We start from the raw sequence: 24,663 nt of genomic DNA on the forward strand, positions 1-24,663 counted from the left end.
GCGCACAAGCTGTATACATTTAATATTGCCTGCTTCATGTAAAATTAATCTTTATCCTTGTGCATTGGGGTAATATTTAATGAAATGGGCTTGGGAAGGGCCGTCAGCGATGGCGCATTTCCCACCGCGCATTTCACGACGCGCAATCGCACCGCAGACACGCCAGCAGGAAACGCACGCGGGACGCAGGCAGGGAAATCGTAGCCAATATTCACAAAGACAACATTTATCCAAGTGCGTCTCAGTGACGGTCGACCGCGAACGCGTTTTCGACCTTTTCAATAATCAATTTTGATTCGATTGTACCTCGAAGAGTTGCAACACTTTTAGGCTACGAATGCATGTCGAAGAGACAAGAAATGTCGTGAGCATTGTGGTAAACGAGAGAAAGCTTTCTACGGAAGTGCAATTAAGTCGTTGACGTAGGCTGGCGTACGTGCCATATCAGACGCCTGAAAAGCACACAAACAAATTATCGAGACAACAAGATAGTCGAAGCAAATTCGATAACTTTCAGGTACTTAATTAATACATTTTGTTATGTATGCATGAAATTTCAGTGCTCTGTTAGAATCCGCTTTCCATTCCTTTCTTTCATTACACGTAACTCACAAAAATGTTTTAGTTGGTAGAGGATATTTATTTTAATAAAATTTTGCGCCCGTGCGGCTGTTTGCATTTTCTTGCACCCTAGGCCGTGTTCAAGGTGGGTGTAACGACAAGGAATAAATTATTGATTATAACGCGACATCGTACGCAATAACTTTTGCTTTCTGGCCACAAAATAATTCCAAACATTTCGTTATCATATTATTATATTTAATACCTACGAGTGTTCGGTTGCTAACGATATTGTAATTTAAGATTAATGAAGTGCTTTCGTCATTGCTATTATCTATGCCTTTCAATTGATTTATTTATATTAATAACAATAATTTTATTCATTTCAAAATAAACTTTGCAATGTTTGCCTCGAAATAGCTGTTGTCAAGTGCTGATACTTAACGCAATCGTTGCTAATCACAATCACACGTGATGTATTCGATCGTAGTTTGCACTGAAGTAATAATTACCAAATTTGACCCAGCGGTCAATATTCGCAGTAACTGCTAATGTATATCCGGAGAGAAAATAATTATCTCATAATCATTGTAAATAAACAACCCAATAAATAGCATCATCTTTACCAACATGTATCGCTGAATCATTGTTGTCAATGTCCGCAAATTGTATTTAAACAATTTAGATTTTTTGATAAAACTGTTAATTGCAAGGAACTTTATTCAACACCAAATGCATCGTACATGCTTTGTTTAATGTCGCACTCACGTTGGATATGTTTAGATTTTTCGATGGCAATTTTCTTAATGAGTTTGATTGCACTCGAGCACAATAGACAGCACAGCTCGCGGTACGGTACGAATGAAGCGACATATATTGCGACACTTACTGCGCCTCATTTTTCGTTTCGGATAACATGCGCGCACGGCGGCTCGCTTAACTTGAGCTGGTTTGAGTCGAGCGGAATAAAAACACGGCATGCATGCTCGGACTTTATATGCTATGTGAGCCCCGAGTTGACTCAGTGTGTTTGATTGTTATTGAGTGTGGAAGTCGCGGCTTGAGTTCACTTTGTGGTCGTTGTTGGTCAGTCGGTCGTCGCCGCGTACTCAGTACGCAAACAACGTGGAACACTTTAACAACATTAGAATTAAAATTCCGGGATTGAATTATTCAATGATAATCAAATTCAATCAAGTTTAATGCGAATTTAAGTCGGCAATTTTTGGAACAAAGAAAGTTCATTCAAGTGCAACAATGTACAATCGCACATCAAACAGAAAACGGGGTAATCGTCAGAATGGAAAAGTCAGTAAGTAATAGTAACTACAACAATAAAATGTTAAAGAAGTGCAGAGATTCAGGTGCAATTAAACTTTTTATTTATATTGGGCAACTTTGGTTGCATATGATACGTAGACGCGCATGTTTTTTGTTCAAAAATGAACTAATAATTTATTTATCACTTCCAGTAACTACATCTTTATTATATAAGAAAATATTTACCTATATAATAAGTGTTGTGACTTTTGATCAGCTGACGTAACCTAATGTTCTAACTATTATGTTACCGTAGAAAAAACGTATGCAACGATCATTAAATAATTGATTCACGCCGTTTATGCGTTAGGTAATTTTCAATTCGTACATTTAGGTTTTGATATTGTGTGACGCACGACTTGACACTGAAAGGTCAAAATTTTGCTTTAAACGATTCGTCAAATATAACTCAGTGATAGTTATCACTTGTTTAAATTTATTGCGCTCGTTAAACTTTGATCAATCATAAGTATTTCCTTGCAGAAAAAATAAAAATGTTGGGCGATTACGAAGAGGATTCGTCCTCGTCAGGTGGCGAGCTCACCCCAAGACGTAAAGCACCACAGCAAGATGGCAACGTGCAGCAAAACAGCTCTTCAATTCTTTCCTCGTTGCGTAGCGTGCTAATCGTTATCAGTTCGGCGTTGATCTGCTTCGCGGCTGCACGTAATTCCATCACTTGGTATGTCTATCTATCACTGATAATATTTGATTGATTAGAAAACAAGGAAGTGATTTATTGAGATCATTATCATTTGATAATAATCACAATCATGTACTTGAAAAAATAAGTGATGTTTATTGTTTTGAAGGCATTGTCAGAGATTCTGGGGTGCGTCAGGTGATTTCTGGCAAGGACAATGGGACAAATTTCTGGACAGCGTAACCGACGATCCATTCATCCTGTGGGTCTTCGGATCGACCATTTTAACTTCTGGAGTGTATTGGTTTGTCGGGGGTATTTATACAATTCTCGACTTGACTAACAAACCGGCCGCCATCAGGCGATACAAAATACAACCAGGCACAAATGAACCTGTCGAAACTAGGAAGTTAATCAAGGTAATCTGGTCCGTCCTGGTTAATCAGTTTCTAGTTGGCGTTCCATTAGGATGCTTGATCTATGTTTTCATGGATTACCGCGGTTTTCCGCCGATTCGTGAACTTCCAACATTTCATTGGGTGCTCTTGGAGCTGGCTGTGCACATTATTATGGAAGAAATTGGATTCTATTATTCTCATAGGTAAGAAACAATTTGTATTTTTTTTGTACTTGGTGGTAATTTGTAAATTATTTTGCAGGTTGTTGCACCACAAGGTACTCTACAAACATATACACAAGATGCACCACGAATGGACAGCTCCCATAGCGGTGACTGCAATTTACTGCCATCCGCTGGAGCACATCTTCTCTAACCTCTTGCCGCCGGCTCTTGGCGTGTTTATCATGGGTTCACATGTTGCCACCGCCTATCTATGGTTCTCCTTGGCAATCCTCTCTACTCTCAACGCTCATAGCGGTTACCATTTGCCATTTTTCCCATCGCCGGAAGCTCATGATTTCCACCATTTAAAGTAAGCTTGAATTAATATCTCAATATATGTATAATATGTTAAATATTTTAGATTCAACAATTGTTTCGGCGTTTTGGGAGTACTGGATCGCATTCATGGCACGGATGCGACTTTCCGCACAACGCGCGCTTATCCTCGTCATATTATGATGCTCAGCTTCATTCCCCCACGCGAGGCATTCCCGGAGTCCAACTGCAAGCACAAAATGGGCAAAACCAACTAGACAAACATACCAAAACCCCGCATTTCCAAAAGACATGATTAGATTACTAATTACTACTTAAATTTATTAAATTAGACTCCCGCTCTAGCCCACTCCTCGCCGACAGAACTTAAACCATGAATGTAGCGATTGCCAGAGAACAAACACTTTTTAAAAATACGTATACAGTATACAGAAACAAATCCCATTTGTGACTGGGTTAATTTTTAGACTTTGTAGGCACATGTATTTAATTTTCGTTTTTAACGAGATTAGAAGCAACTATATAGATATAGATGTGCTAATAATTATAACTATTGATAAAACTTTAATTAAAATGTAACTGTATAACTCCGTGGACGTTTATTTGATTCAAATGTTCCGGTTATGAGATGTATAAATAAGTGACAAGGTGTTAACGCAACAGTGTGATCGAATGTGATTTAAGAATGCAATTATTCTTTAAATACTACTAGTTATACTACGAAACTATTAATGTTCTAATATTATATGACTTTACGTGTGTTTATCATAAGAGAGTCGCATTATTATTATTATTACTATTCTATAACCATGAATGTGGCCAGAACGCTGTACTCTGTAAAATTGAACTTTAATACGTTGTAACTAAATTATAGTGTCGCATTTGAATGTTTATTGAATATTAATAAACGATTTGTGAACTATCGTTGCTGGGACGGTCAAGATTTCATGGCTGGAAACAGTTGTCATATTTTCTTTTAGATTTCCCTTTCCATTGTAACCATGGTAACCATGTATATGAAGTACCGCCTATAGGTTGGCACTGATTCCGATTGGGTCTGATCGCCATAAACCCCATAAACGTTATTAATCGTCCAATAATAAACCTTCATTTAAGTCATTCGTATAGAGAAGACATTTGATACCAAATGTAAACATGACACATAATTTGACTTTATTTATGCACAGCTTAAAGTTTTACAGCAACGTAAGTTGTTTAAAATACACGTGGCCAAAACATGTGCTCTTATCTGCTATATCAAATGTTGTGTTGTATTATTATAATATCTTTTAATTCCTAATTCTAATTTCACAGATTTTTATTCATTTGCCACAACAAATACGGATATTGTTGCATACAATGCAATGTAATATCATTTTCTAAGCGCCGATTGCGTTTTGATACAAACCCGATTTCCTATCTTATTTAATGGTTCTTTTGTAGTATATCATAGTTTTTGTGCGGGCGTGATGGCTTGCACATAGACCGCGACTTCTGTGTGTGGCGGCTCGGGTGTGAAGACTGCTTCGCAATCCACTTTGTAGTCTGCGTATTGTTTTGTATAGATGCACTCGAAGCCGAGGCGAGCGATCGCTTTAGCGCTGTAATGACTCGTGCAATCAACACGCATCAGCTGTTGGCCTTGTTGTCTTGCCACATCCCTTAAAAATATTGTAAAGTTAATTCTTATCAACTTTTTCCATTGGGGTAGTTATAAACCCCTCAATACACATTTCTATACAGGTGAAAATAAAATAATTTAATTTTTGTTTTTGCTCACCTCGTCTTATCCAGCAATTGCTTAGCAATCCCCCGCCCCCGCCAAGTTGAATCCACCGACAAAATCTTGCAGTTCATCACCGAATTAACGTCTTTGTACCGATTGAAAATGTCCACTTCACAATCAATAGTCATTAGCAAGTTGATAATTTTCTGAAACTTGGGATTGCCACAATCTTCGGCTTCCTCCTGACCGTCCGAAGGACGATCGACGGCATTCACAGACACACCCACCACCTCGTCGGAGCTCGAGACTGCCATGTACGAACAGCCGTGGTCCAAACATTTCTTCGAAAAATCCTCGAGCTCCGGGCAGGTGTTTTTTCCGCCCAACAGGTTTATGCTCACATTGAGCGGCTCATCTTTGAAGAAGAAGCGTTGCAGGTGATGCAATACTCGAGGATAGTCTGCTTGTGTTACGTATTTTATTTCGTACGGTTCTGTAGTCGTAGACGGTGTTGATGTCGGCATTACTTTTGATTTGTGCTACGAAAAGAAACAAAATTGTAACATGAGTGGTTTTATTTGAAGTTTTGGATCGGATCCAAAAAGCGATTTCTGCAGCCAAAAATATTTAGAGCACTCCACTTGCCAAGTGTAGAATAGGTCAATTTATAGGTATGATAATTAATTTACCTACTTGGTAATACATGCAAAACTGATTGGACATTGTTCAATTCTTGAAAATACTCAACATATTTTAAAACTATACCTCATCATCCGCATTTTTTGTATTATCCGTGAGTTGATATATATCATTGTTGGCATAGAACGATAACTTTTGTAATTTACCAGTGAGGGTCGGTACATCATAAATCACATTACTTAATTCAACCGCCATATTGAATCCGATTAAAATCACTAATGTATTTTATTATTTACACAATTATTTAATATTTATTTTATGCTGCCTTAGTCGAAGTACGATAAATACGCTTGAGAACCGACCCGGACGAAATGAGTCGTCTTCTTTCTTGGGCAGGCAGTTTTATATAAAGCGTTGAGAGCGGTAGTGGCGGCGCCGCGGTCGGTGCGGACACGAATTTTCAATTATTAGCAATCGTCCCGTCGTCAAGAACAACAATGACGACGAGTTTTGCGCTCGTGTGGTCGAGTTGAAAAGGAAACCAGCGACTGCAAGGCGCCGTATTCCTAGTTCTCGACCACCCCGAGGCTACAACGCTGTGGCAACTAAACTCCTTTTGCAACCCCACGTCGTACACACGAAGAGTGTTAGCGCAGTAATTGCATACAGACTGCAGTGGTAACATGCATGAATACCATGGAAGTATTTTCTCCAAACAGATTAAATATTCAATTTTACATACATCGTATGCAAATAATAGCATTTGAAAGCAAACCACAATTTAGTGTATTATTATAGTGGTCTAGTTCATGGACGAATTTGATTGTTAAACGACTAACAAGTCAATTATACAACAAAATATATATGAAACTGCCTGCAACCCAGCCCATTCTGATAAATACAAAACCAAAAGCGGTTAATTAAACTGGCTTCACGATGATCGACTTGATAATAAAAAAATTTCCGGGTTTATACCGTACCTACCTACAAATTTCAACTCATTAATTTCTTTGAAACATTTTTAAACTGTAAAAAACTATATAATTATTTGTAATTATTTCTTAGTATGCCCAGAAGAATTAAAATTTTGTTACAAATATTTATTTTTTTTTTTTATCATTTGTGAATGATAAAAGTATGGCCCTACTAATTAAATAATTATTAAAATCATTCACACATTTTCACATGTACGATTTAAAATCAAGAACCAAAATTAAGTTAAAATTAACAACCTTGAAGTTAGAAACAAATCGCATGTTAAACATCAGTTCAACTTGATTCGAATGAACACAAAAAATGTTCACGTGGTCGCAAGCAAATTAAATTGAAAAAGTCTGCTCAAGAAAACACATTGTCTACGTAATTAAAAGCCAAGTCATGAACGGATATAAATTACGAATATTAATGTTGTCAGCAATATTGTATTGATTGTTCTTGAACGATCCTGTATCGTGCAACAATCAGTAGTGTAGTTAGAGTTGCCGTTTGTTTGTGTGCACAACCCTATTCGTAGGCACATAATATTATCCCTGGCATTGTGTATACATTCCGGTAACTAAGGTTGCCATGGAGACCGCCCCCGGTAGGCGCTCCGGTTACCGGGAGCCGAGCTCTAGGCAGCCGCCGCCACAAACACATCCAAAGCCAAAGCCGACAGAATAATAATTGAACGCATTTCCATCGGTAAAACTTTCTTTCTCCAATTTCACCATCGAAAAAGGTGGGTTCAAGGGCATGCGAACATGCAATAAACTACAATTGATTTTATCTAGAATTAAATTTATCCAAGTTATCAATATACCTACGCCTTATTCTCATCTTTATATACAAGACAATTTAAAGATCGTGAAAAAATCGACACAAATATTATGCTAATCAGCGAATTTTGAATGCCGTGAACGGCGAATTCTAGTGTGGTGTTCTTGACTTTCGTTCCGCTCTGTTGATACAAACAAGAATAAATAACTATAATTAATATGAAGTTCAAGTTTAAGCGTAAAGTTGCAACATTAAAAAAACAAATTAAACAATCGAAGCCAAAACTTGCGGAAGTGTGTTGATGTTATTTCTGTTTTTTGTATAATTCCGTTTTTACGACATATAGTTGTTTTTATTATGTAACCGAATGCAAAATTTAACGAAATTTCCGAATATATCCTTGAAAGTTCATGCAATATTCTACGACTACAATTTTTCAACCAGAACAAATCTTGTTAAATTTTTTCTAATACCGGTCAAAATTTGTTTACCTAAACATTTAACAACATAATAATCAAATTCATTTTTTATTATGGACGTTATTTTGTTGTTAAAGTCTTTTACGAGTTGTTTCTAGCAAAAGCTATAAATGTGTGGTTTTTCACTAGAAAAGATTATGAACCACACTGGTTTAAACTTAACGAGACACAATCAAATAACTATAAATAATTAAATGCAAATTATTCACGGGGTTTTTACTGGACATTGGAAATTGGCAAAAATCCCGCCAAAAGTGTTTATTTTCAATGACAATTTACACGGTCTTTGTTGATTCAAAAACGGCAAATACATAATTTAAATTACTTTCAATTAAGACATTCTAATGCAATTACACGAGTACAATGGGAACAAAAATCCATTCAATATATTACGTAGTTACAGCAATATTGATTTATTTCTTCTTGCTCACGTTTAAACACGAATATGAAACGACTTAGAGTATAAATCTTTCAACCATCGACATTAATGTCTCCACTGACAGTAATAATCGTTTGTTATAACATCTACCTACTGCAATCTAACAAAAGAAATGCTAAGCATGCACAAGTAAAGTTAAGTGAGAAATCACAATCAAATTCGCTTTACTTTCCATCTCGTCAATAAATTTAATCTAATTTAATTGATAAATGAAACAAAAAACGATTATTTGTTTGCAAGTTGCGTTGCAAAGCATGCACAACTAAAGTCTAGTAAGAAATTACACTCAAATTCACTTTATTTTCAATGCTGTCAATTAATTTAATCTAATGGATTTGATAAGCCAGCTGACCCGACAAATATCTATTAAATATATAAATATCTACTTGAAAATACTAGTCTTACTTAGGGCAAACTTTATTAAACACTGCAACATATTTCACTGCACTGGGGCATTATCTGACAGATGAATTAAAAGTTTGTGACAATATTTGTTTGATTGGCTTTGCAAATATAATGCAGGTAAATCCAAAGGCTACAATGCACAAATTTAAATTTCATTTTTACACTTGTGCTTTGTACCTATAGGTATATTTCTTTTTGTTGTATTTGTAGTATTATTTTTACAAGAATGCATTGCTCGTGGCAATAAGTAAATTCATATGTGCAAAAAAACATAAATATTAACACAGAATTAAACCACAATCGATAAATACAAGTACTTCGGTTATAAACACAATAAATAAAAGCGCATAATCAATGAATTGAAAGTGAACGCGAAGGCGATTGCCGGCAGGAAACTACAAGTACTTATGTACGTTTTGGCGTGTGCAATCGATAAACATCGAAGAAAAATAACAATTATAACTACCAGCCCTTTCATTGTTAATAATTGATTATTGATTTATGTAGTTCCTTTTCATTTGAAATATCTTATTATCTTTACCTTGGAAACCATTTACTAACTATTAAATACCAACAATACAAGTCAATTAAAAATAAACTTACATTTTGGGCAAATTTAACGATGGTCCAACTAATAACCAATTTGTGTATGTATCCTAGCACTGTTCTCCGCATACAACAACCAATTAAATTATTTCAGTGCACATCAACGCTTTAATATATCATCACTGTAGTTCGTAATCGAGTGTGTTTTGGTTTTTATCTTATCACCAAGCACCGAAGCCAAACATTAAACTCCAGCGACTATGCGTATGAATTTAGGTGTGCTCTGATAATGTAGATACGTGTATTATCCTGCTGGTGTTTGGTGTGCAGTGGCGTTTCTGATGATAACTGTAATAGTGGATTTCCAGTTGGTCAAATGAGTAACATTATCTACGCACAGTGTATTCAATTTCGACCGGATTGGGTTGTAGTGTAATTTAAGCATTATACCAACTCCTTTTTTTTATTAATATTATTATTAATATTGAGATACCTATCCGCAAACGTTTTGTAGAGAAGTCCGATAACAACAACAACCAAAATATGTTTGATTTAAAAAATGCGCAGGACTGTAAACAAATATAATTCTGCAATAAATAACGATTGGATACCTATACGACGTACACATAACTTTCAGACAGTTCAAGTTTTAACATAACTACTGTGCAATTACACCGTATCTCAAGAATTCATTTTAAACATAAATTTATTGTTGATATTAATTGCAGTACACGTAACTACATTAATTTGATCCCCCTATTGTGTGCAGTTGTGTACGCGCACAATTTTATGAACGTTTCCTGCTACAAAACATTTTGCATGTTGTCGTGTTCGAAGTCATTTGCATCGCGGCAATTTAACGCTAATTAGAGCAATTGCAGGCATGCGAATGAAAACTTCCTAATAAAGAAGAATCAACTAAACAATTGCTAGCACACCACTCACAGGCAGTATAATTACCTCCTCAAAACATCCGAATTCATCCATTTTATGAGCAACTACATTTCTGTTATAACAAACTAATTCATTAATTAATTTTATATCACAGCTTATGTCACGCGCTTTGTGAGGGGGCACACATTTAATTCAGGCTGGAACTACTCACGACGATGGCCGTACGACGAAGGCGGCTGGCGGTGGCGCACAGCACGTTGCACGAGTGTGTATCTCTTACAGCCAACATGCGCGCGACGAGCCGCCACCTCCGGAGGGCGGAAAACACTTGCCATCGAAATTATTCCCTTTTTCATTGCGCAAGCGATGCACACCTGCGTGTCGCTAGGTAAGCTCACCCCACCGATGGGGAAGGTAGCACAGATTGAAAAAGGATAACACAAGCACGCGCGCGCACAAAACGAAAAAATAAATATGCGAAGCGCCAAGCGAAGGAGAAACAATGCGAAGTGAAGACTGAAACCAGCACGTTGTTAAAATATACGAGATGTTTCAGTCAACAAGCATAAAAATTATTATTATTATTCATTTTTCTTAAAGTTTCAGATTAAGAAATGTAATGTCAATTTTTTTATAACTACTAGGTACATATTTACTTCTGGGAGCGATAAATTTTAATATTTTTACACGTTAAACAATCGTGAGCGTCCCTTTCACTTCATTGAATGCCGGCGACGACTATACGAGTATCTAATACACCCGGAGACAAAACTAAACAATAGCAATTACTATGGAAATAATAATTATGGTCTCTCGCTCCCTGAATAGCAGAGATTCCTATTTTAATCTTAAAACAATCGGAATTTACTGCAAAATGTATTGAACATTCGATATTAATAATTTAAATATATGTAATTTATTCAGTTTTTTTGTTGCAATCGATTTATAATAATTCGATCGGGAAAGAATAAAATTAATCGACATGCAATTAAAACATAATCATACATCATACATAGGTTCTAACTATTATATAAGTACCTATATGTTTATTTTCTTCATAGAATACGTAAAAAAAATAATTTGTTTTGTCCCTTGAGATAAATATCCGTTATTTAAATTAAATCTGATTAATGAGCAAAAATATTAGAAAAAAATAATAAATCATGCATTAATATTCATGCATTAAATAACAGAATTAAGTCAGTCCATGCCATGAATGCGTGCATGGATGACAAAAATGTATGGAATTCGGACGATTCCAAATGCCTTTTGTTTGATACAATTTTTATAATTCCGACGTATCAGGCACTCAGAGCTTAGCAGAGGTTCTCTGAATATACGGCTTCTCCTTCCCATCCTTCGACAGCAACTGCTAGGTAAATGTTAAAGTAAGGAAAGGCAGCGTCCTCTGTTTAACAAAAGATGCAACCATTATCGAAATCCGTAGAAGCCAACAAAAATTCCATTGCTGTACGCATTGTTGCATATGGCAATTACATGCGACAAAATGGAGGCACTATAAAATTTTATTTTATTATTAAAATAGAAAATATTTTGCATTAGTTGACACAACTACATACACTGTTGTCAAATATGTTTTTCATCATGTATAAAGTATAAACACATCGAAATTTAACGTAAATGTGTTAATGGAACGCTGTAATGTTTATTATACTTTTCAATAAACATACAAAGTTTATATTTAATAGGGACGAAAGAGTTCAAAGCATAACTCGTAACATATATATCACATGAATTCAAAAGAACTTAAGTTCTTATTGATGTAAAACGTGTTCCGTCATCAAATGTCAGAATTAAGTTATGTACACTAGAAGTACATAAATCTAGGTTAAAACATGTACAATTCTTAATATGCATTGAAACATGTTTCATTTCGCATTTAAATTTTAATGAAAATAAATTTTTGGTTGTTTTCACAATTTTTTGTTGGATATTAAGTTTAAATTGAACTGCATAATCTACTTTATACTCCAATACTGATTTCGTAGTGATAGCATGGATAAGAAAACCTGTCCCAGTTGCAGTCAACTGGCACTGTTGTATGTGCCAAAACTTGGAAGGCATAAACGGCGTACACCAGTACCGCAACCAGTTAGCTCTCTCCTCACAATTCTGGCCGTGCCGGACTACGCGCAGTAGCGCCAAGCAACGCGCAGCAACGCGCAGTCTGTGTCACGCCGGCGCGTGGAGTGCATCGTGTGGGTGAACGTATCAACTCAAATAAAAAACTTTCGTTTCTTGTCCGCTACGCTATTGACGATGCGGGATCTCGCTTCGAAGATGGCAGAGCTGAAATTTGAAGCACCTTTAGCGCAGTTTGAGGAAGCAGACGATTGGAGCGCCTCTGACTACCCTAACAATGGCTCTACAACGACGTCCATCAAGCTCAACGAGGTGGACAACATCAACCACCTGAACAACAAGCGCAACAAGGACATAAACGACGTCCTCCTCAACGACTTCAATGAAGACGCGCTTCTCAACGATAATATGGAGATTTTACCCGGTGCGCATACGCTTTCTCTGGGCAAGAATAAGGTCGCCGAGAATGGTCCCAACAATGTCTCCGATAATTTCACAGAGACCTTCAGTGGTTCTTTGGAGGATTTGGTCAATACATTTGACGATAAAATCACCAAGTGTTTTGGCAATTACGAGGAATCCGTGGAGAAATTGGCACCAGTTCAGGTGCGGACCCAGGAGGAGATTATGAACGAATGCCAGTGAGTAATATTTTTTATGCGCTCTTTATATGGCCTGTCAAAATCTCCATGACTACTCCATGTTGATTGTTTCCATCTTTGATGAGTCATCCTTATCCTTATCATCCTTTCCTTAACTGTACGTTTATAAGCAAGTATTGGTAAAATAGCTTAGGGCGATAGTAAAATACAGCAAGATATTTAATTCCTTCGTTGCAATCTATCATTTGAAGGCATTGTCGTATTTTGATGCACTGCAAGAGGTATTAAGGGCGCATTGCCTTTCGTTCTTTGCACGTCACACGCACGCGCTCTCGTCGGAGGGTGCAAAATCAATACTAGCGCAGTAACGCGCACGTTCTTGTGACGTCATAAGAAAGGTATATAAGGGTAATATCACATTAAAAAATTGTACAAAAAAAGATATAAATGAATTATAATTAATAGGTTTTTGTTTTTGGGTAAATAGTCAATCTGTATGTCCAGTCTCAAAGTATCTTCGTCTTCAGACCTTGTACACAGGCGCATAACGGCTTAAAATAGCGCATACGTATGATCTTTATGTTTAACTCATCTGAAACTCTAAGTTGTATACAGTAAATACCACATGTTGACGGGAGAGAGCAATCGAACGTAACCTTCACACCAATTAAAAATTGGTAGCATAAATATTTTTCAAATGCCCAATATACAAATCTTCAAAGTAAACTAAACAGTTTGATGAAAGTAAAGCGGTAACTGAAGTTCTAAAGGTCAGGTGATAATATACTTCGATATATATTTGTGTACGTTTTGCATTAAATTATTAATTTTGATTAATTACTGATGACTGTTATCAAAGCAAAGCAAAACATAAATTCCTCACACGTAATCATTTTATCAGCAATTAATGATGATAATTTTGTTCAGGCGAGCTGAATCAGCTCAGGTTTTAAGTTGCTGTAACAACAACTTATATTTTTTAATGATTTTTGCAAATAAAAAAGCGAAATACGCAGTGGTTTTATATAATTTTAATTCATTGACCCAGCTATGCATTGTGCATTGTACTTTCTTACTCTTGCATTTATTTTTGTCCACCTACGCAAAAGTTTGCGAGCCTAAAATACTCGTACGATAAGCGATTGCATTCTTTTTCAATTGCGAAAATCTTTTACTAGCATATCATGTACAGATTAAACCTTTTAAATTAAAATTGAGTGCTAATTTTATTTTCAAATTTACATATTTATTTAATACTTAATTTATCTCAATATGTATTTCTAGAAGGTCAAAACATACAATTTCTAAATAATATCCATGCTAAAATATATGCAGCTAGGCACTTCTTTAACTTATCTTAATTCATATAATTGCGCACACTATGAACAACTCATTGTGCCATTCCAGAAAAGGCATGTGTGGGCATGCACGAGAATAGGAAAGAGCATACCCACTAAACGGTATATTCATATGAATCTAATGACGTCAGCATCAAAATATTACTCACTTCCTTATTAAAGTTACACATTCCAAATTTTCGGTTTTCATTGTTATGAGCAAACTACTAAATGCTTTAGGTAAATCTGTTTAAAACTTTATCATTCATTTTAAACTTTTAGGATGAGTTTTCTATTTACCAAACAATTAATATTTCAAGGTATTGAAGTTTGTAGACATACAGTGATATGAGTCGGTGCTGTTGAAATCGATCGGAGTATGCTCGGCATGCTTGCTTCATTTACATAAATTACATAGTGTTAACTTTTATAACTTGAAGTATGTCAAAATATTCCAAAAGTTATGTACAAATTTAGATTTACACTGAAAATGAAAACTGATAAAACTAAAAATATTTATGTAGTATTGTAATCATATGACCAGAATATTATCAGTCGCATGTGCTATTTGCGACTGTTAATTGTTTTCAATCTATTTTTATGTAGTAATTGTTTTCATTTCAGCAGTAACAGAAATATTTATCATGGCTGTATTTACGACCTGTTTTGTGCGAATAAGTACGTCTTTTATTTCATTTAGAGGCTGCTTAATGTTCATGTAGCGTTTTATTTCTTTAATATTTCGTTTTGCGAACTTGTACTTTCGCTCTAATTTGTGGGGCATGTTTTATACGATGAATCTTCGAAATCAAGTCAAGTGTTCGTTGCGTCTACATCAACTAAGTTTTTACATACTAAGAAATGCTTATGCTCTGTGTGTGGGAGATGTGTGTGTGTAGAAAACTGAAAATGAGTCAACTATCAATAAATATCGCAACAGCGAAGCACGTAATCCTTAAAAACTGGAGCATATTTCAATCAGCTATAGTGAGCAGCAACGAATGTTATCTTCTCGCGTTGCATCTCTCGCAGCTGCTGTCACGAACATTCCGGCTGCTGTAACGATAAAAACAGCTCAGCTCAACTTCTACATCCTACACCGATTTTATTATCATTCACAAGTATACGTATATAAACGCTCGTATTTTTGAGAAATTTTAATGCGTACATCTATTTTATCTGAGTTCATTCTTCAGTTGACTTTTTTTTTGCTAGAGACGGTATCGAGGAAATCAAGATTTGTGAAATTCTAGAGCCTAAATTAAGGTGAGATGGGTGAGAAATTTTTCTGAAGACTGCGTGCTTGATGATATTTTTAGATATTTACTCACCAAACTACTTTTGCTTTTGGTATGGTGGGTCGCCGCTATTATAAACCCCATTCCCGTGTCAAGCATTACAGAGTATAGATATAAAAATATGTAGTTTTCTCAAATTATGAAATCATAATACTGACGTAAACAATAGCAAAATTAACCGAAATAAGTATTGATTTATTTCGCTTTATGAAAACAATTTTTAGTTTACCTTTCCAAAAAATGTTGCCCTAGTACTTACCACCCACAGCAAAACAATTTGGAATGGCAAACAGCGACGCCCAGAACTAGTTTCAAGTAGGCGCATCCTGTATTTATTCGCTTTTCGTCAATCGTCAGACACGCGGTGGCATCTCCGCTGAATTCCTCCCGTGTGCCCCGATTGTGTTTGCATGACCTATTTGCTACTAAACCTACTCGTATTTTGCTATTGCTATTTAGATTCGTTTGAAGGACTTTGGAGGATATTTCTTTTATCGATATTTAGATTCACAAAATGCACACGTCTTATTTCTTCAATATTTTGGTATTACGCAAAACCCAACTGTGTTGGCTTCATTGGCGCAAATTGGTCCAATTAATGTAATAAACATGCTCAATTGAAATCCACATAATAACAATTTCTGATCCCGTATTGTTTGTATTAAAATTCAAATTTCAACCAATCTGTTTATAGACACGGTGTACATATTTGGCAGTTGTAATGCAATTATAAAAACAGTACAATTGTTGTTCCTTTTCATTTGTATTCAATTTTTACATTTTTACAGAAATGTTATACACGAACAATGTGTGTTACAAATTGTTTAGTCACAAGGTCACAACAATAATGCTTCAGTATTTGCATTTACTATTTTGGTACTTCTATAAACAATTTAACAATTAGCCTTCTATCATGCCCTCAACGCTCAACGTATGTTTCACAAACATACCTATATATATTATATTTATATATACCTATAAATATCAACTGACAACATATAGCCTCAGCCTAATATTATATTTTGTTTGCTAATTATAAAAATGTTTTAGAATGTGGTGGACAATCACCGGTAATTTTGGAAACATTCTTCCCATCGACTGGTCGAAGTCATACGCACGAAGAATGCATATGCCCGCGTTGAACCTCAACGAGAACAAAGTACGTAAGAAGCATATATCAACACATTTCATTACCTCATTATAGAATAAAGTTAGTAATTAGTTGTGTTGCAGGAACCGTTAACGCCAGATGATGAACTCGAATTGAGTTCAGAGGACGAGGCAGTTGCTAGTGATTTGGACATGCATGCCTTAATTCTTGGCGGTTTGAATCAAGACACCGAACCGTTGAAAACTGCTGATGAAGTTATTCAAGAAATTGACGATATTATGCAGGAAGATTCGATGGATTCGTTCGACAGATCGCCCGACTCACGCGATTCTTATTTAGAAACAAATGATACTCTAGAGAAGGCCAAGGAGGTCCTGAGTACTCCCCTCTATGAAGATAGTGGGTTTCGCCATTTTGTTTTAATGCAAATATCTAATCAGACATTATTTCAGAGTTGAGGGATTTAAGCTTGTCGCAATTGAACGAATTATTCATGGAGCTAGAAGTTTTGATACGTGAGTTTTCCGAAACGTTGATCTCGGAGCTGGCACTGCGCGATGAGCTTGAGTATGAGAAGGAGCTGAAGAACACGTTTATTTCGCTCTTACTCGCGGTTCAAAATAAGCGTCGACAGTATCACGTTGAGAAGAAACGTACTAAGAATAATTCAATGCGACCGTCTGCCAACGGATTGGATCCGAAGGTGAGAGTCATCAATGCGCGCGTTTATAATTAGCAGGCAATGCGCGTTGTTATGTTTGTAAGTGTATATTTTATTCAGTTATGACTGGAATGCCTCTATTTCTAGTATCTGACGACAGTGATTCCATATCACCTTGATAGTGGTCCTCCTAACAATCAGACCCTCCAGATCTTGATTAAGAGTGAGTAACATTCGAAAAGTATGTTCCCGTTCACACTATAAACGCTGGTCTGTTTCAGTTTTGAAAGCGATTAATGAAGATAGCCCTACAGTACCGACGCTCCTTACTGACTATATACTTAAAGGTATGGCATTTTAAAATGATTTTAAATCAACTATCAGTTTTTATGTTTGTTGCAGTTATATGTCCCACATAAACGTCCTGACATTGGTGTTATGACTTAAGTTGATTATATATTTCTTCTACGAGCAGTTTCTTCAGGCGCATCCACTCCTTAAACTTCATCGTTTCAACAATCACAGAAGGGTGATGCTGTTTGCATGCGTGAACCGAAATGATTAGGAACGCGCTTCGAAGCTACACTAGCCCTACCTGCAAACTTCTCACTGCTTCTCCAGTAGTTTAAGAATGAAAGTCATAAGATTTTCGTGTGGTGCTAGTGTTGTGTCGAAGGGCGTTTGCAAAATAGGTACAACTGACAAATACTGCAACAAGTAACTTCAAATTCTACTAAGCATAGAAACTAATAATAAACATTAAGTTTGGGCACCACCGAGCGACACGAGAAAACAAAATGGGAGCTAACTTTCCCATTAGGAATAACATTTGTGATTGAATTTGTGTTGTTTTGTTTTGTTTTGCGACGAATCTTGATTGGAGAAGACGTCAAGGGAAGTAAAATATTTCAGTACATTTACGTTCGATAAAATATGAAATCGCGATGTGTATCTATATTTTTTGTACGAATATGTCGATCACTGTGGATGTGTGTAAGTTCTAGTTTTAAACACTTGTGGTCAACAAACTGGGATTATTTTCTAGTCGTAAATTTTAAGCAAATTGTAGTTAAACTATCAGTCATCACATTTTAGTTGATAATTTCAAGTGATATTAGCTTTTATTCTGTGTATATTTATGCATATAGTAGACGTTTTTCATGCGCTTTCTGCTTGAGAGATGATGGCTCACAAAAACACCGATATTCTTTATCTTTCAATGCATTCAATATTGTATTCTCATGATAAGCGCTTCTATACCGAATATCGATAAGCAAGTCGTTTTAAAATTTACATAAAACATGAAGCGAGCGATTAACAAAGAGTCGCTTTTAAATGTTAATACATAATAAATATGATAAATAGTGAAATCCATATTTTATGCTGTTAATTATACTTGATTCCAGATAATATTATTACTATAAAATAGATTTGGGGTGTAATAAAATATTCGATTGATTCTGTTTATCCACTTACTTTTTGAAAACGTAATCATATAGTGTCCATTAATGAAGTCTTGGAACGTCAACAGCAATTTGTGTGAATCAGTGATGTTGATGCATTCCAGATCGTGGGTACTTACTTGTGTGTATATCCTTGTTGGAAACAATGGCGCCGAGCAAACAGTCAAATAAATATGAAACGTGTACATCGTACTATAATCTTTGAACAGGTAAAAATAATGAGTAACTAAATTTGAAGAGCCCTTCCAAAATTGTGCTTGAACCAAAACAATGTTGGTTGCCTACTTTCCTAATGGCCACTATTGACAGTTCTATGTACAAACAAATGGCACCTATGCACTTTGCAGTGATAAATAACTATCTTCTGTCATTTAACTAAAAAGGTGAAATAATACGTCGTGGATTCAAATTAGTAAAAATGACTGACGTAGGGGTGGAAGTGGGCCAGAAAATGAGGGTAAATTGAAATAACCTTGAAAGTGAAAATTCTGAATGAAGTTGATTGAATTTCATACATAATTAATTTTTAGCTTGCTATAAAGGCTAAGCTTTCTGAATTGAATTGCTATGTGGATGATGAGCTACCTGATTATATTATGGTTATGATTGCCAACAAGAGGACCAAGTCTCAGATGAAAGAAGATTTAAGTTTATTCCTATCCACTGAGACCTCCTTCTTTGTCGAGTGGTTACACATTGTTCTCAAGAAGCTGAAGCAGGTTCATGTTACAAACCCTAATGTGTTCCAGAATCCCATTAAACGCAAGTGCAATGAGCTGATCCCACAGGTAGACCATAAGAAAGTCAAGAATGAGAATAGCAAAATAAAGATGGAGAATCTTCCAGCAAGTTGCAAATCTTTAACAGATGATTTGCCAATTACTGCAAATAGATTAACTGAGGAGGCAAGCAGGAGGAAAATTATATTGTTTGAAGAACCACATCAATCTTCAAGCATTGAAACATTTTCACATGAAGATGACTTTGATATTCCACTCCTATCTGAAATAAATGCTTTCAATGAAGATGAACTGGAACTTCTAGAGAAGAAAATAAAGAGTGTTAAGAGTAGGTTGGGATTACAAGTTGAGAGTGATAAAGAGGAGGAGGAGAAGAGTAATAATGAGACCAATGATGGAAATGATTGTTTCACTATTAAAGCAGAACCAGGTAAAACCAATATTTGTTTTTTAGTTATTTAATACACATTTACTTAAAGTAGTATGAATTTGCAATGCTCAAATGATAATTTTTAGATGTTATGAAGTTTTCTGGACAATTTCGGAACTCTTCGGCCCCCAAGCGTATTATAAGTCCACAAACGACGATTAAACGTACTGAAAGTTTGAAGCAAATAGAACTGAAGCCTTCGATACACGCGCGTATAATATTCGACAATGAGAATAACTCTTTCAGGGATAAGGTCGATTCGATAATGAAGCGCAATGCGAACTGTCAGAATCGTCATGAAGGTAATGGAAAAATAGTAGACACATTCGAAAACAAGAAGAGGTCAATTCTTGACCGTCTCGGCAAACGTACTGATAAGATCCAAGGCAAAGTTAATCGTTTAAGAACTATTCCATCCAAAGTTGTAAAACCAGAGAAATGGCGAAATTCTGACAAGAAATATCCAGCGTCTATTTTAAATACCGTTGGTGTCCTGTCGAAAGTATCAATTCCACAAAGAAAAATGATTGCAAGTCAATGCCCAGAAGAGCGAATCTCCCAGGAAGACGAGGAAGGGCTCAATTCAAAGAATGTAGCTAGTGTTGTTAAGATCAAACCACGTGTTCTACCTGAAAAGACTAAACAAGCAAATCCGAATTTATTGTTCAAAGCTGTTGCTGATGCCCAAAGGAGTGTATGTCAAACACCGGAGGTTGGAAAGTCAAGGCATCAGGTGAAAGAAAAGCAAAACCTGAAATCAGCTCCTGCTTTGTTTACCAAGAAATATAAAGATCAAATGGCTGCCGCGCTAAGGAGTGAACCTAAAACAATCATTTTTAATAAAAACAGGAAAGCAAAGATATTGGATGGCGAAAAGTTAAAGTTGCGGTTTTTGCTTTCCCAGAAACAACATGAGTTACATTTCAACACGGATCCAGACACGGATTTCACTGATGATATCGATATGAACATCGAAAGGTCATTGGGAACACCAGACTTACAAAGAATCAACAAAGAGATTTATTTCAAAAGTCAGATATCAATTGAACAGAAAAACTATGAATCGACGCTAGAAGACGCTTCAAAGAATAATGATAAAAGCGATTTAAGCAATGATAGTCGAAATGGAACAGCAAAATCGAATCACACCTTTATTGTGACTTTAGATGGTATTGATCAATTGCAATTCCCTCACAATGATAAGCTGAATGTTTCTACACCGACGAAACAGGGTGCAATAATTAAAACACGGCGATTACTGTCGCCGATCATTTTTGACGCGCAACAACCGGCTACATCGACTACAACCAAAACAGTCATTAATAAAGCTGACGATATTGCTTTTACACAAGGGAAAAAATCCATGGAGAAGTGTAAATATTTTCCGAATTGTCGCAATGGGGACCGTTGTGAGTTTATGCATCCAGGCATGTGTAAAATGTTTCCAAACTGCAAGTTTGCTGAAATGTGTGTTTATTCTCATCCTACCTGCAAGTTTGAGATGTCCTGTACAAGGAAGAATTGCCCGTACAATCATATTACTTCTAATAAAATTGGTAAGTAAATTTAAGCGTTTCCAATGAAATTGAAATACGAATTGTATAATAATAAGTATATTATATATTATTATATATATTAAAATACATATTTGAGGAGGCAGGCCTATATTCACATTTTTTTAATTAAATTTCAGGTGTTGCGGTAAATAGCCAATCTCATTGCAAATACTTCCCGAATTGTTCAAACGGGCAATGTCCGTACAGCCATCAGAAATATGGGACCCTGTGCAAGTACGGCATTCATTGCAAGAATGCAGTTTGTGCATTCCAGCACCCAAAGGACTATCCAGGCCGAAGTGGCAAATTGACATGGCACCTAGCGAAATAATATATGAATGAAATATTTTGCATTATAGTAATTATTATTTATTATTGTCGCTTGAAAACATGGCCTCAATCTGTAAATGTATTTACATTTGAAGATTAAACAGCGATGGCAAATACCATTGTTTAACTGCTTTATTTTTATGTATATATATATGCTTTTTGCTTTTTATGTGCTTTTTGTTTAAATTAATTGTTAAAGTTGTTTGTAGTTGAAGGAATTCAAACTGGTTGTCATTTTGAATCTGGTAACTAGGTTGAGGGCGCCACTGCACAGCACCACAGCACCATCTTTCGTTTTGACGTTTGACATTTCTCTTTCACTTGTACAGCCTCATTGAGCCACGTTGTGCATCTGTGATCATTTTACTAAAATCTTTAAACATCGGCCGAAATATCACAGAAATTCACTTAAATATAATTTTGTCAGATACGCTAATAGCAAAGTTTCATTTTCCTGTTAATATTTCGTCGATGGCGTGCGTGAAACTTATTCAGAACGTGAAAGTAACCGCTGTGTTTTCACTTGTTGCTCCACGCGTTGCATCACTTTACTATACAATTTACAAATTCCGTTTTTAATACTTTATTATTTGTTTAGAATATGCCTCCAGAAAAGAAACGAAATGAGTTCGTTTTCGTTGTCGACTTGGCGAAGGGGATGCGGCATTGGTGAAGCTTTTCCCGGAACATTCCTGCAGATGTGTGTCTCTTTGCGACATCCTTCGCCAGCCACGTTTGATCTATAATCTGTTTGTCCCAACATCTTCAAAGATTGATCAGCAGAAAGTTCGGTTCCTCAGGATCCTTAACAACAAAACTTAAAATAAAACGACAACAACAAATAATAAAAGCAGAACTCAGAAAACTAAATATCAAAAAAGACGCCAACAAATAATACACAACACATAAATAAAACCATCAACTGAATAAAATAAAAACTAACTAAAAATAATGCAATAATAACATTAACAGACAAAACCAACAACTTGGCAATAATAAAACAAGACGAATACATACACAAAATAGAAACATTCTAAAGCAAATCAATTGCATCCTGTTAAACGAAGACCCAACCAACAAATATAATAAAATAATAAAAGTTATTATAAATAACAACCAAGAAATAAACAAAAACAACAGCCATATATAAAACTGGCAGACCGGGCCACGCGTTGCTGGGGCCTATTGATTTAAGAAGGATTTGAAAGAAAAAATGTCACACGAATTAACATAACATGGACGGAATGCGCGGCAGACCCACTGCCGCTGTTCTCGTTATTCTCGTGCACGAATTTCAGCTGTGCGAATTCTTTGAGCTGCATGAGCAATTGTTTTCAGTATGTTATGATAACTTTATTGTGTCTTCTGCTGGTCGTGTGCGCTCTGCCTTTTATTTTGTAGTGCTGGTGGCATTGTTTCAAATTGGAGTTGGAACAAATAAAACCATTTATTTGTTGATTTCTTATCACTATGTCGTATAAACCCCTATTGGTGTCTCTGCTGGCTTTATGCCGCCTGCCTTTTATTTTGTAGTGCTGGTGGCATTGTTTCAAATTGGAGTTGGAACAAATAAAAGTTCACGCATTTACTTTGTTGATTTCTATCACTATGTCGCGCGTGATAAACTTTATTGTGTCTTCTGCTGGTCAGTGCGCTCTGCCTTTATTTTGTAGTTGGTGGCATTGTTTCAAATTAAGTTGGAACAAAATGTAAAACCACTTATTTGTTGGGATTTCTTTATCACTATGTCAGCGTGATAAACTTTATTGTGTCTTCTGCTGGTCGCAGCCTGCCTTTTTATTTTGTAAAGTGCTGGTGGTATTGTTTCAATTGAGTTGGAACAAATAAAACCATTTGCCGTTGATTTCTTATCAATGCTATGTCGTGATAAAACTTTATTGTGTTCTTCTGCTGGTCGTGTGCGCTCTGCCTTTTATTTTGTGAAAAGTTGGCAGGTATTGTTTCAAATTGAGTTGGAACAAATAAAAACCATTTATTTGTTGATTTCTTATCAATGCTATGTCGTGTGATAAACTTTACGGTAAGTTCTAAGTCGTATCGTGCGCGGCTCTATTTCTTTGCAGAGCCAGCGGAATTGTTTCAAATTGGAGTTGGAAATCAAATAAAACCATTTATTTGTTGGGATTTTATCACTCTGCGTCATGTGATAAACTTATCGTGTCTCTAGCTGGTCGTGAGCGCTCTGCCTTTTTATTTTGTAGTGCTGGTGGCATTTGTTCTCAAATTAGAGTTGGAAACAAATAAAACATTTATTTGTTGATTTCTACCGTACTATGTCAGCGTGATAAACTTTATTGTGTTCTGCTGGTCGTGAGTGTTTCAGCCTTTATTTTGTAGTAAAGTTATGGAATTGCTTCAGATTGGAGTTGGAACAAATAAAACCATTTATGTGTTGATTTCTTATCACTATGTCGTGATAAACTTTATTGTGTCTTCTGCTGGTCGTGCGCTCTGCCTTTTATTTTGTAGTGCTGGTGGCATTGTTTCAAATTGGAGTTGGAACAAATAAAACCATTTATTTGTTGATTTCTTATCACTACCATGTGATAAACTTTATTGTGTCTTCTGCTGGTCGTGAGCGCTCTGCCTTTTATTTTGCAGTGCTGGTGTTTCAATTGGGAGTTGGAAACAAATAAATAAGTCCATTTATTTGTTGATTTCTATCACTATGTCGTGATAAACTTTATTGTGTCTTCTGCTGGT

At 35.9% G+C, this 24,663-nt stretch overlaps 4 protein-coding genes across 7 annotated transcripts; 3 read left to right on the forward strand and 1 right to left on the reverse strand.

Annotated features, from left to right (window-relative positions):
• The first annotated feature begins 379 nt into the window (after positions 1–379).
• LOC135793815 (fatty acid hydroxylase domain-containing protein 2) lies at positions 380–4,346 on the forward strand. 2 transcript variants are annotated; one of them, XM_065304922.1, is made up of 5 exons: positions 380–517; positions 2,365–2,563; positions 2,694–3,125; positions 3,184–3,456; positions 3,508–4,346. In XM_065304922.1, the coding sequence occupies exons 2-5, from the start codon at positions 2,376–2,378 to the stop codon at positions 3,677–3,679; spliced, it is 1,065 nt and encodes a 354-aa protein (XP_065160994.1). In that variant the 5' UTR covers positions 380–517; positions 2,365–2,375; the 3' UTR covers positions 3,680–4,346. The 2 variants fall into 2 exon arrangements, with proteins under 2 accessions (XP_065160994.1, XP_065160993.1); XM_065304921.1 differs by lacking the exon at positions 380–517 and adding an exon at positions 1,589–1,873.
• A 226-nt stretch (positions 4,347–4,572) lies between these two features.
• LOC135793816 (arylalkylamine N-acetyltransferase 1-like) lies at positions 4,573–10,561 on the reverse strand. Of its 3 annotated transcripts, none has more exons than XM_065304925.1 (3): positions 10,375–10,561; positions 5,203–5,687; positions 4,573–5,083 (listed from the first exon to the last, which is right to left on the reverse strand). In XM_065304925.1, exons 1-3 carry the CDS (start codon positions 10,399–10,401, stop codon positions 4,870–4,872), a joined length of 726 nt encoding a protein of 241 aa, XP_065160997.1. In that variant the 5' UTR covers positions 10,402–10,561; the 3' UTR covers positions 4,573–4,869. The 3 variants fall into 3 exon arrangements, with proteins under 3 accessions (XP_065160997.1, XP_065160996.1, XP_065160995.1); XM_065304924.1 differs by lacking the exon at positions 10,375–10,561 and adding an exon at positions 9,472–9,765; XM_065304923.1 differs by lacking the exon at positions 10,375–10,561 and adding an exon at positions 5,914–6,342.
• A 1,903-nt stretch (positions 10,562–12,464) lies between these two features.
• Positions 12,465–18,878, forward strand: Unc-76 (fasciculation and elongation protein Unc-76). Its single transcript, XM_065304305.1, has 7 exons — positions 12,465–13,052; positions 16,699–16,807; positions 16,882–17,158; positions 17,212–17,462; positions 17,568–17,643; positions 17,702–17,767; positions 17,823–18,878. Exons 1-7 carry the CDS (start codon positions 12,589–12,591, stop codon positions 17,837–17,839), a joined length of 1,260 nt encoding a protein of 419 aa, XP_065160377.1. The 5' UTR covers positions 12,465–12,588; the 3' UTR covers positions 17,840–18,878.
• A 279-nt stretch (positions 18,879–19,157) lies between these two features.
• Nab2 (Nuclear polyadenosine RNA-binding 2) lies at positions 19,158–23,055 on the forward strand. Its single transcript, XM_065304303.1, has 4 exons — positions 19,158–19,340; positions 19,414–20,053; positions 20,140–21,609; positions 21,747–23,055. The coding sequence occupies exons 1-4, from the start codon at positions 19,302–19,304 to the stop codon at positions 21,938–21,940; spliced, it is 2,343 nt and encodes a 780-aa protein (XP_065160375.1). The 5' UTR covers positions 19,158–19,301; the 3' UTR covers positions 21,941–23,055.
• The last annotated feature ends 1,608 nt before the right edge of the window (positions 23,056–24,663 follow it).

The sequence above is a fragment of the Atheta coriaria genome, unplaced genomic scaffold (assembly GCF_025399875.1).
Source record: "Atheta coriaria isolate IRGN ID8LTWV9N9 unplaced genomic scaffold, Caltech_Dcor_3.1 hic_scaffold_6_pilon, whole genome shotgun sequence".
In the NCBI taxonomy this organism is placed as follows: domain Eukaryota; kingdom Metazoa; phylum Arthropoda; class Insecta; order Coleoptera; family Staphylinidae; genus Dalotia; species Dalotia coriaria.

Excerpts from the sequence above, each read along its gene's own strand:
- Nab2 (XM_065304303.1), top strand. The coding sequence starts at position 19,302 with ATGACTGACGTAGGGGTGGAAGTGGGCCAGAAAATGAGG. Across the intron at positions 19,341-19,413 it reads AAGTGGGCCAGAAAATGAGG|CTTGCTATAAAGGCTAAGCT; the intron begins GTAAATTGAAAT and ends ATTAATTTTTAG. Across the intron at positions 21,610-21,746 it reads TATTACTTCTAATAAAATTG|GTGTTGCGGTAAATAGCCAA; the intron begins GTAAGTAAATTT and ends ATTAAATTTCAG.
- Unc-76 (XM_065304305.1), top strand. The coding sequence starts at position 12,589 with ATGCGGGATCTCGCTTCGAAGATGGCAGAGCTGAAATTTGAAGCACCT. Across the intron at positions 13,053-16,698 it reads GAGATTATGAACGAATGCCA|AATGTGGTGGACAATCACCG; the intron begins GTGAGTAATATT and ends AAAATGTTTTAG. Across the intron at positions 17,159-17,211 it reads TACTCCCCTCTATGAAGATA|AGTTGAGGGATTTAAGCTTG; the intron begins GTGGGTTTCGCC and ends ACATTATTTCAG.
- LOC135793816 (XM_065304923.1), bottom strand. The coding sequence starts at position 6,042 with ATGGCGGTTGAATTAAGTAATGTGATTTATGATGTACCGACCCTCACT. Across the intron at positions 5,688-5,913 it reads CAAAAAATGCGGATGATGAG|CACAAATCAAAAGTAATGCC; the intron begins GTATAGTTTTAA and ends TTCTTTTCGTAG. Across the intron at positions 5,084-5,202 it reads CAATTGCTGGATAAGACGAG|GGATGTGGCAAGACAACAAG; the intron begins GTGAGCAAAAAC and ends AATATTTTTAAG.
- LOC135793815 (XM_065304921.1), top strand. The coding sequence starts at position 1,819 with ATGTACAATCGCACATCAAACAGAAAACGGGGTAATCGTCAGAATGGA. Across the intron at positions 2,564-2,693 it reads GCACGTAATTCCATCACTTG|GCATTGTCAGAGATTCTGGG; the intron begins GTATGTCTATCT and ends ATTGTTTTGAAG. Across the intron at positions 3,126-3,183 it reads GGATTCTATTATTCTCATAG|GTTGTTGCACCACAAGGTAC; the intron begins GTAAGAAACAAT and ends ATTATTTTGCAG.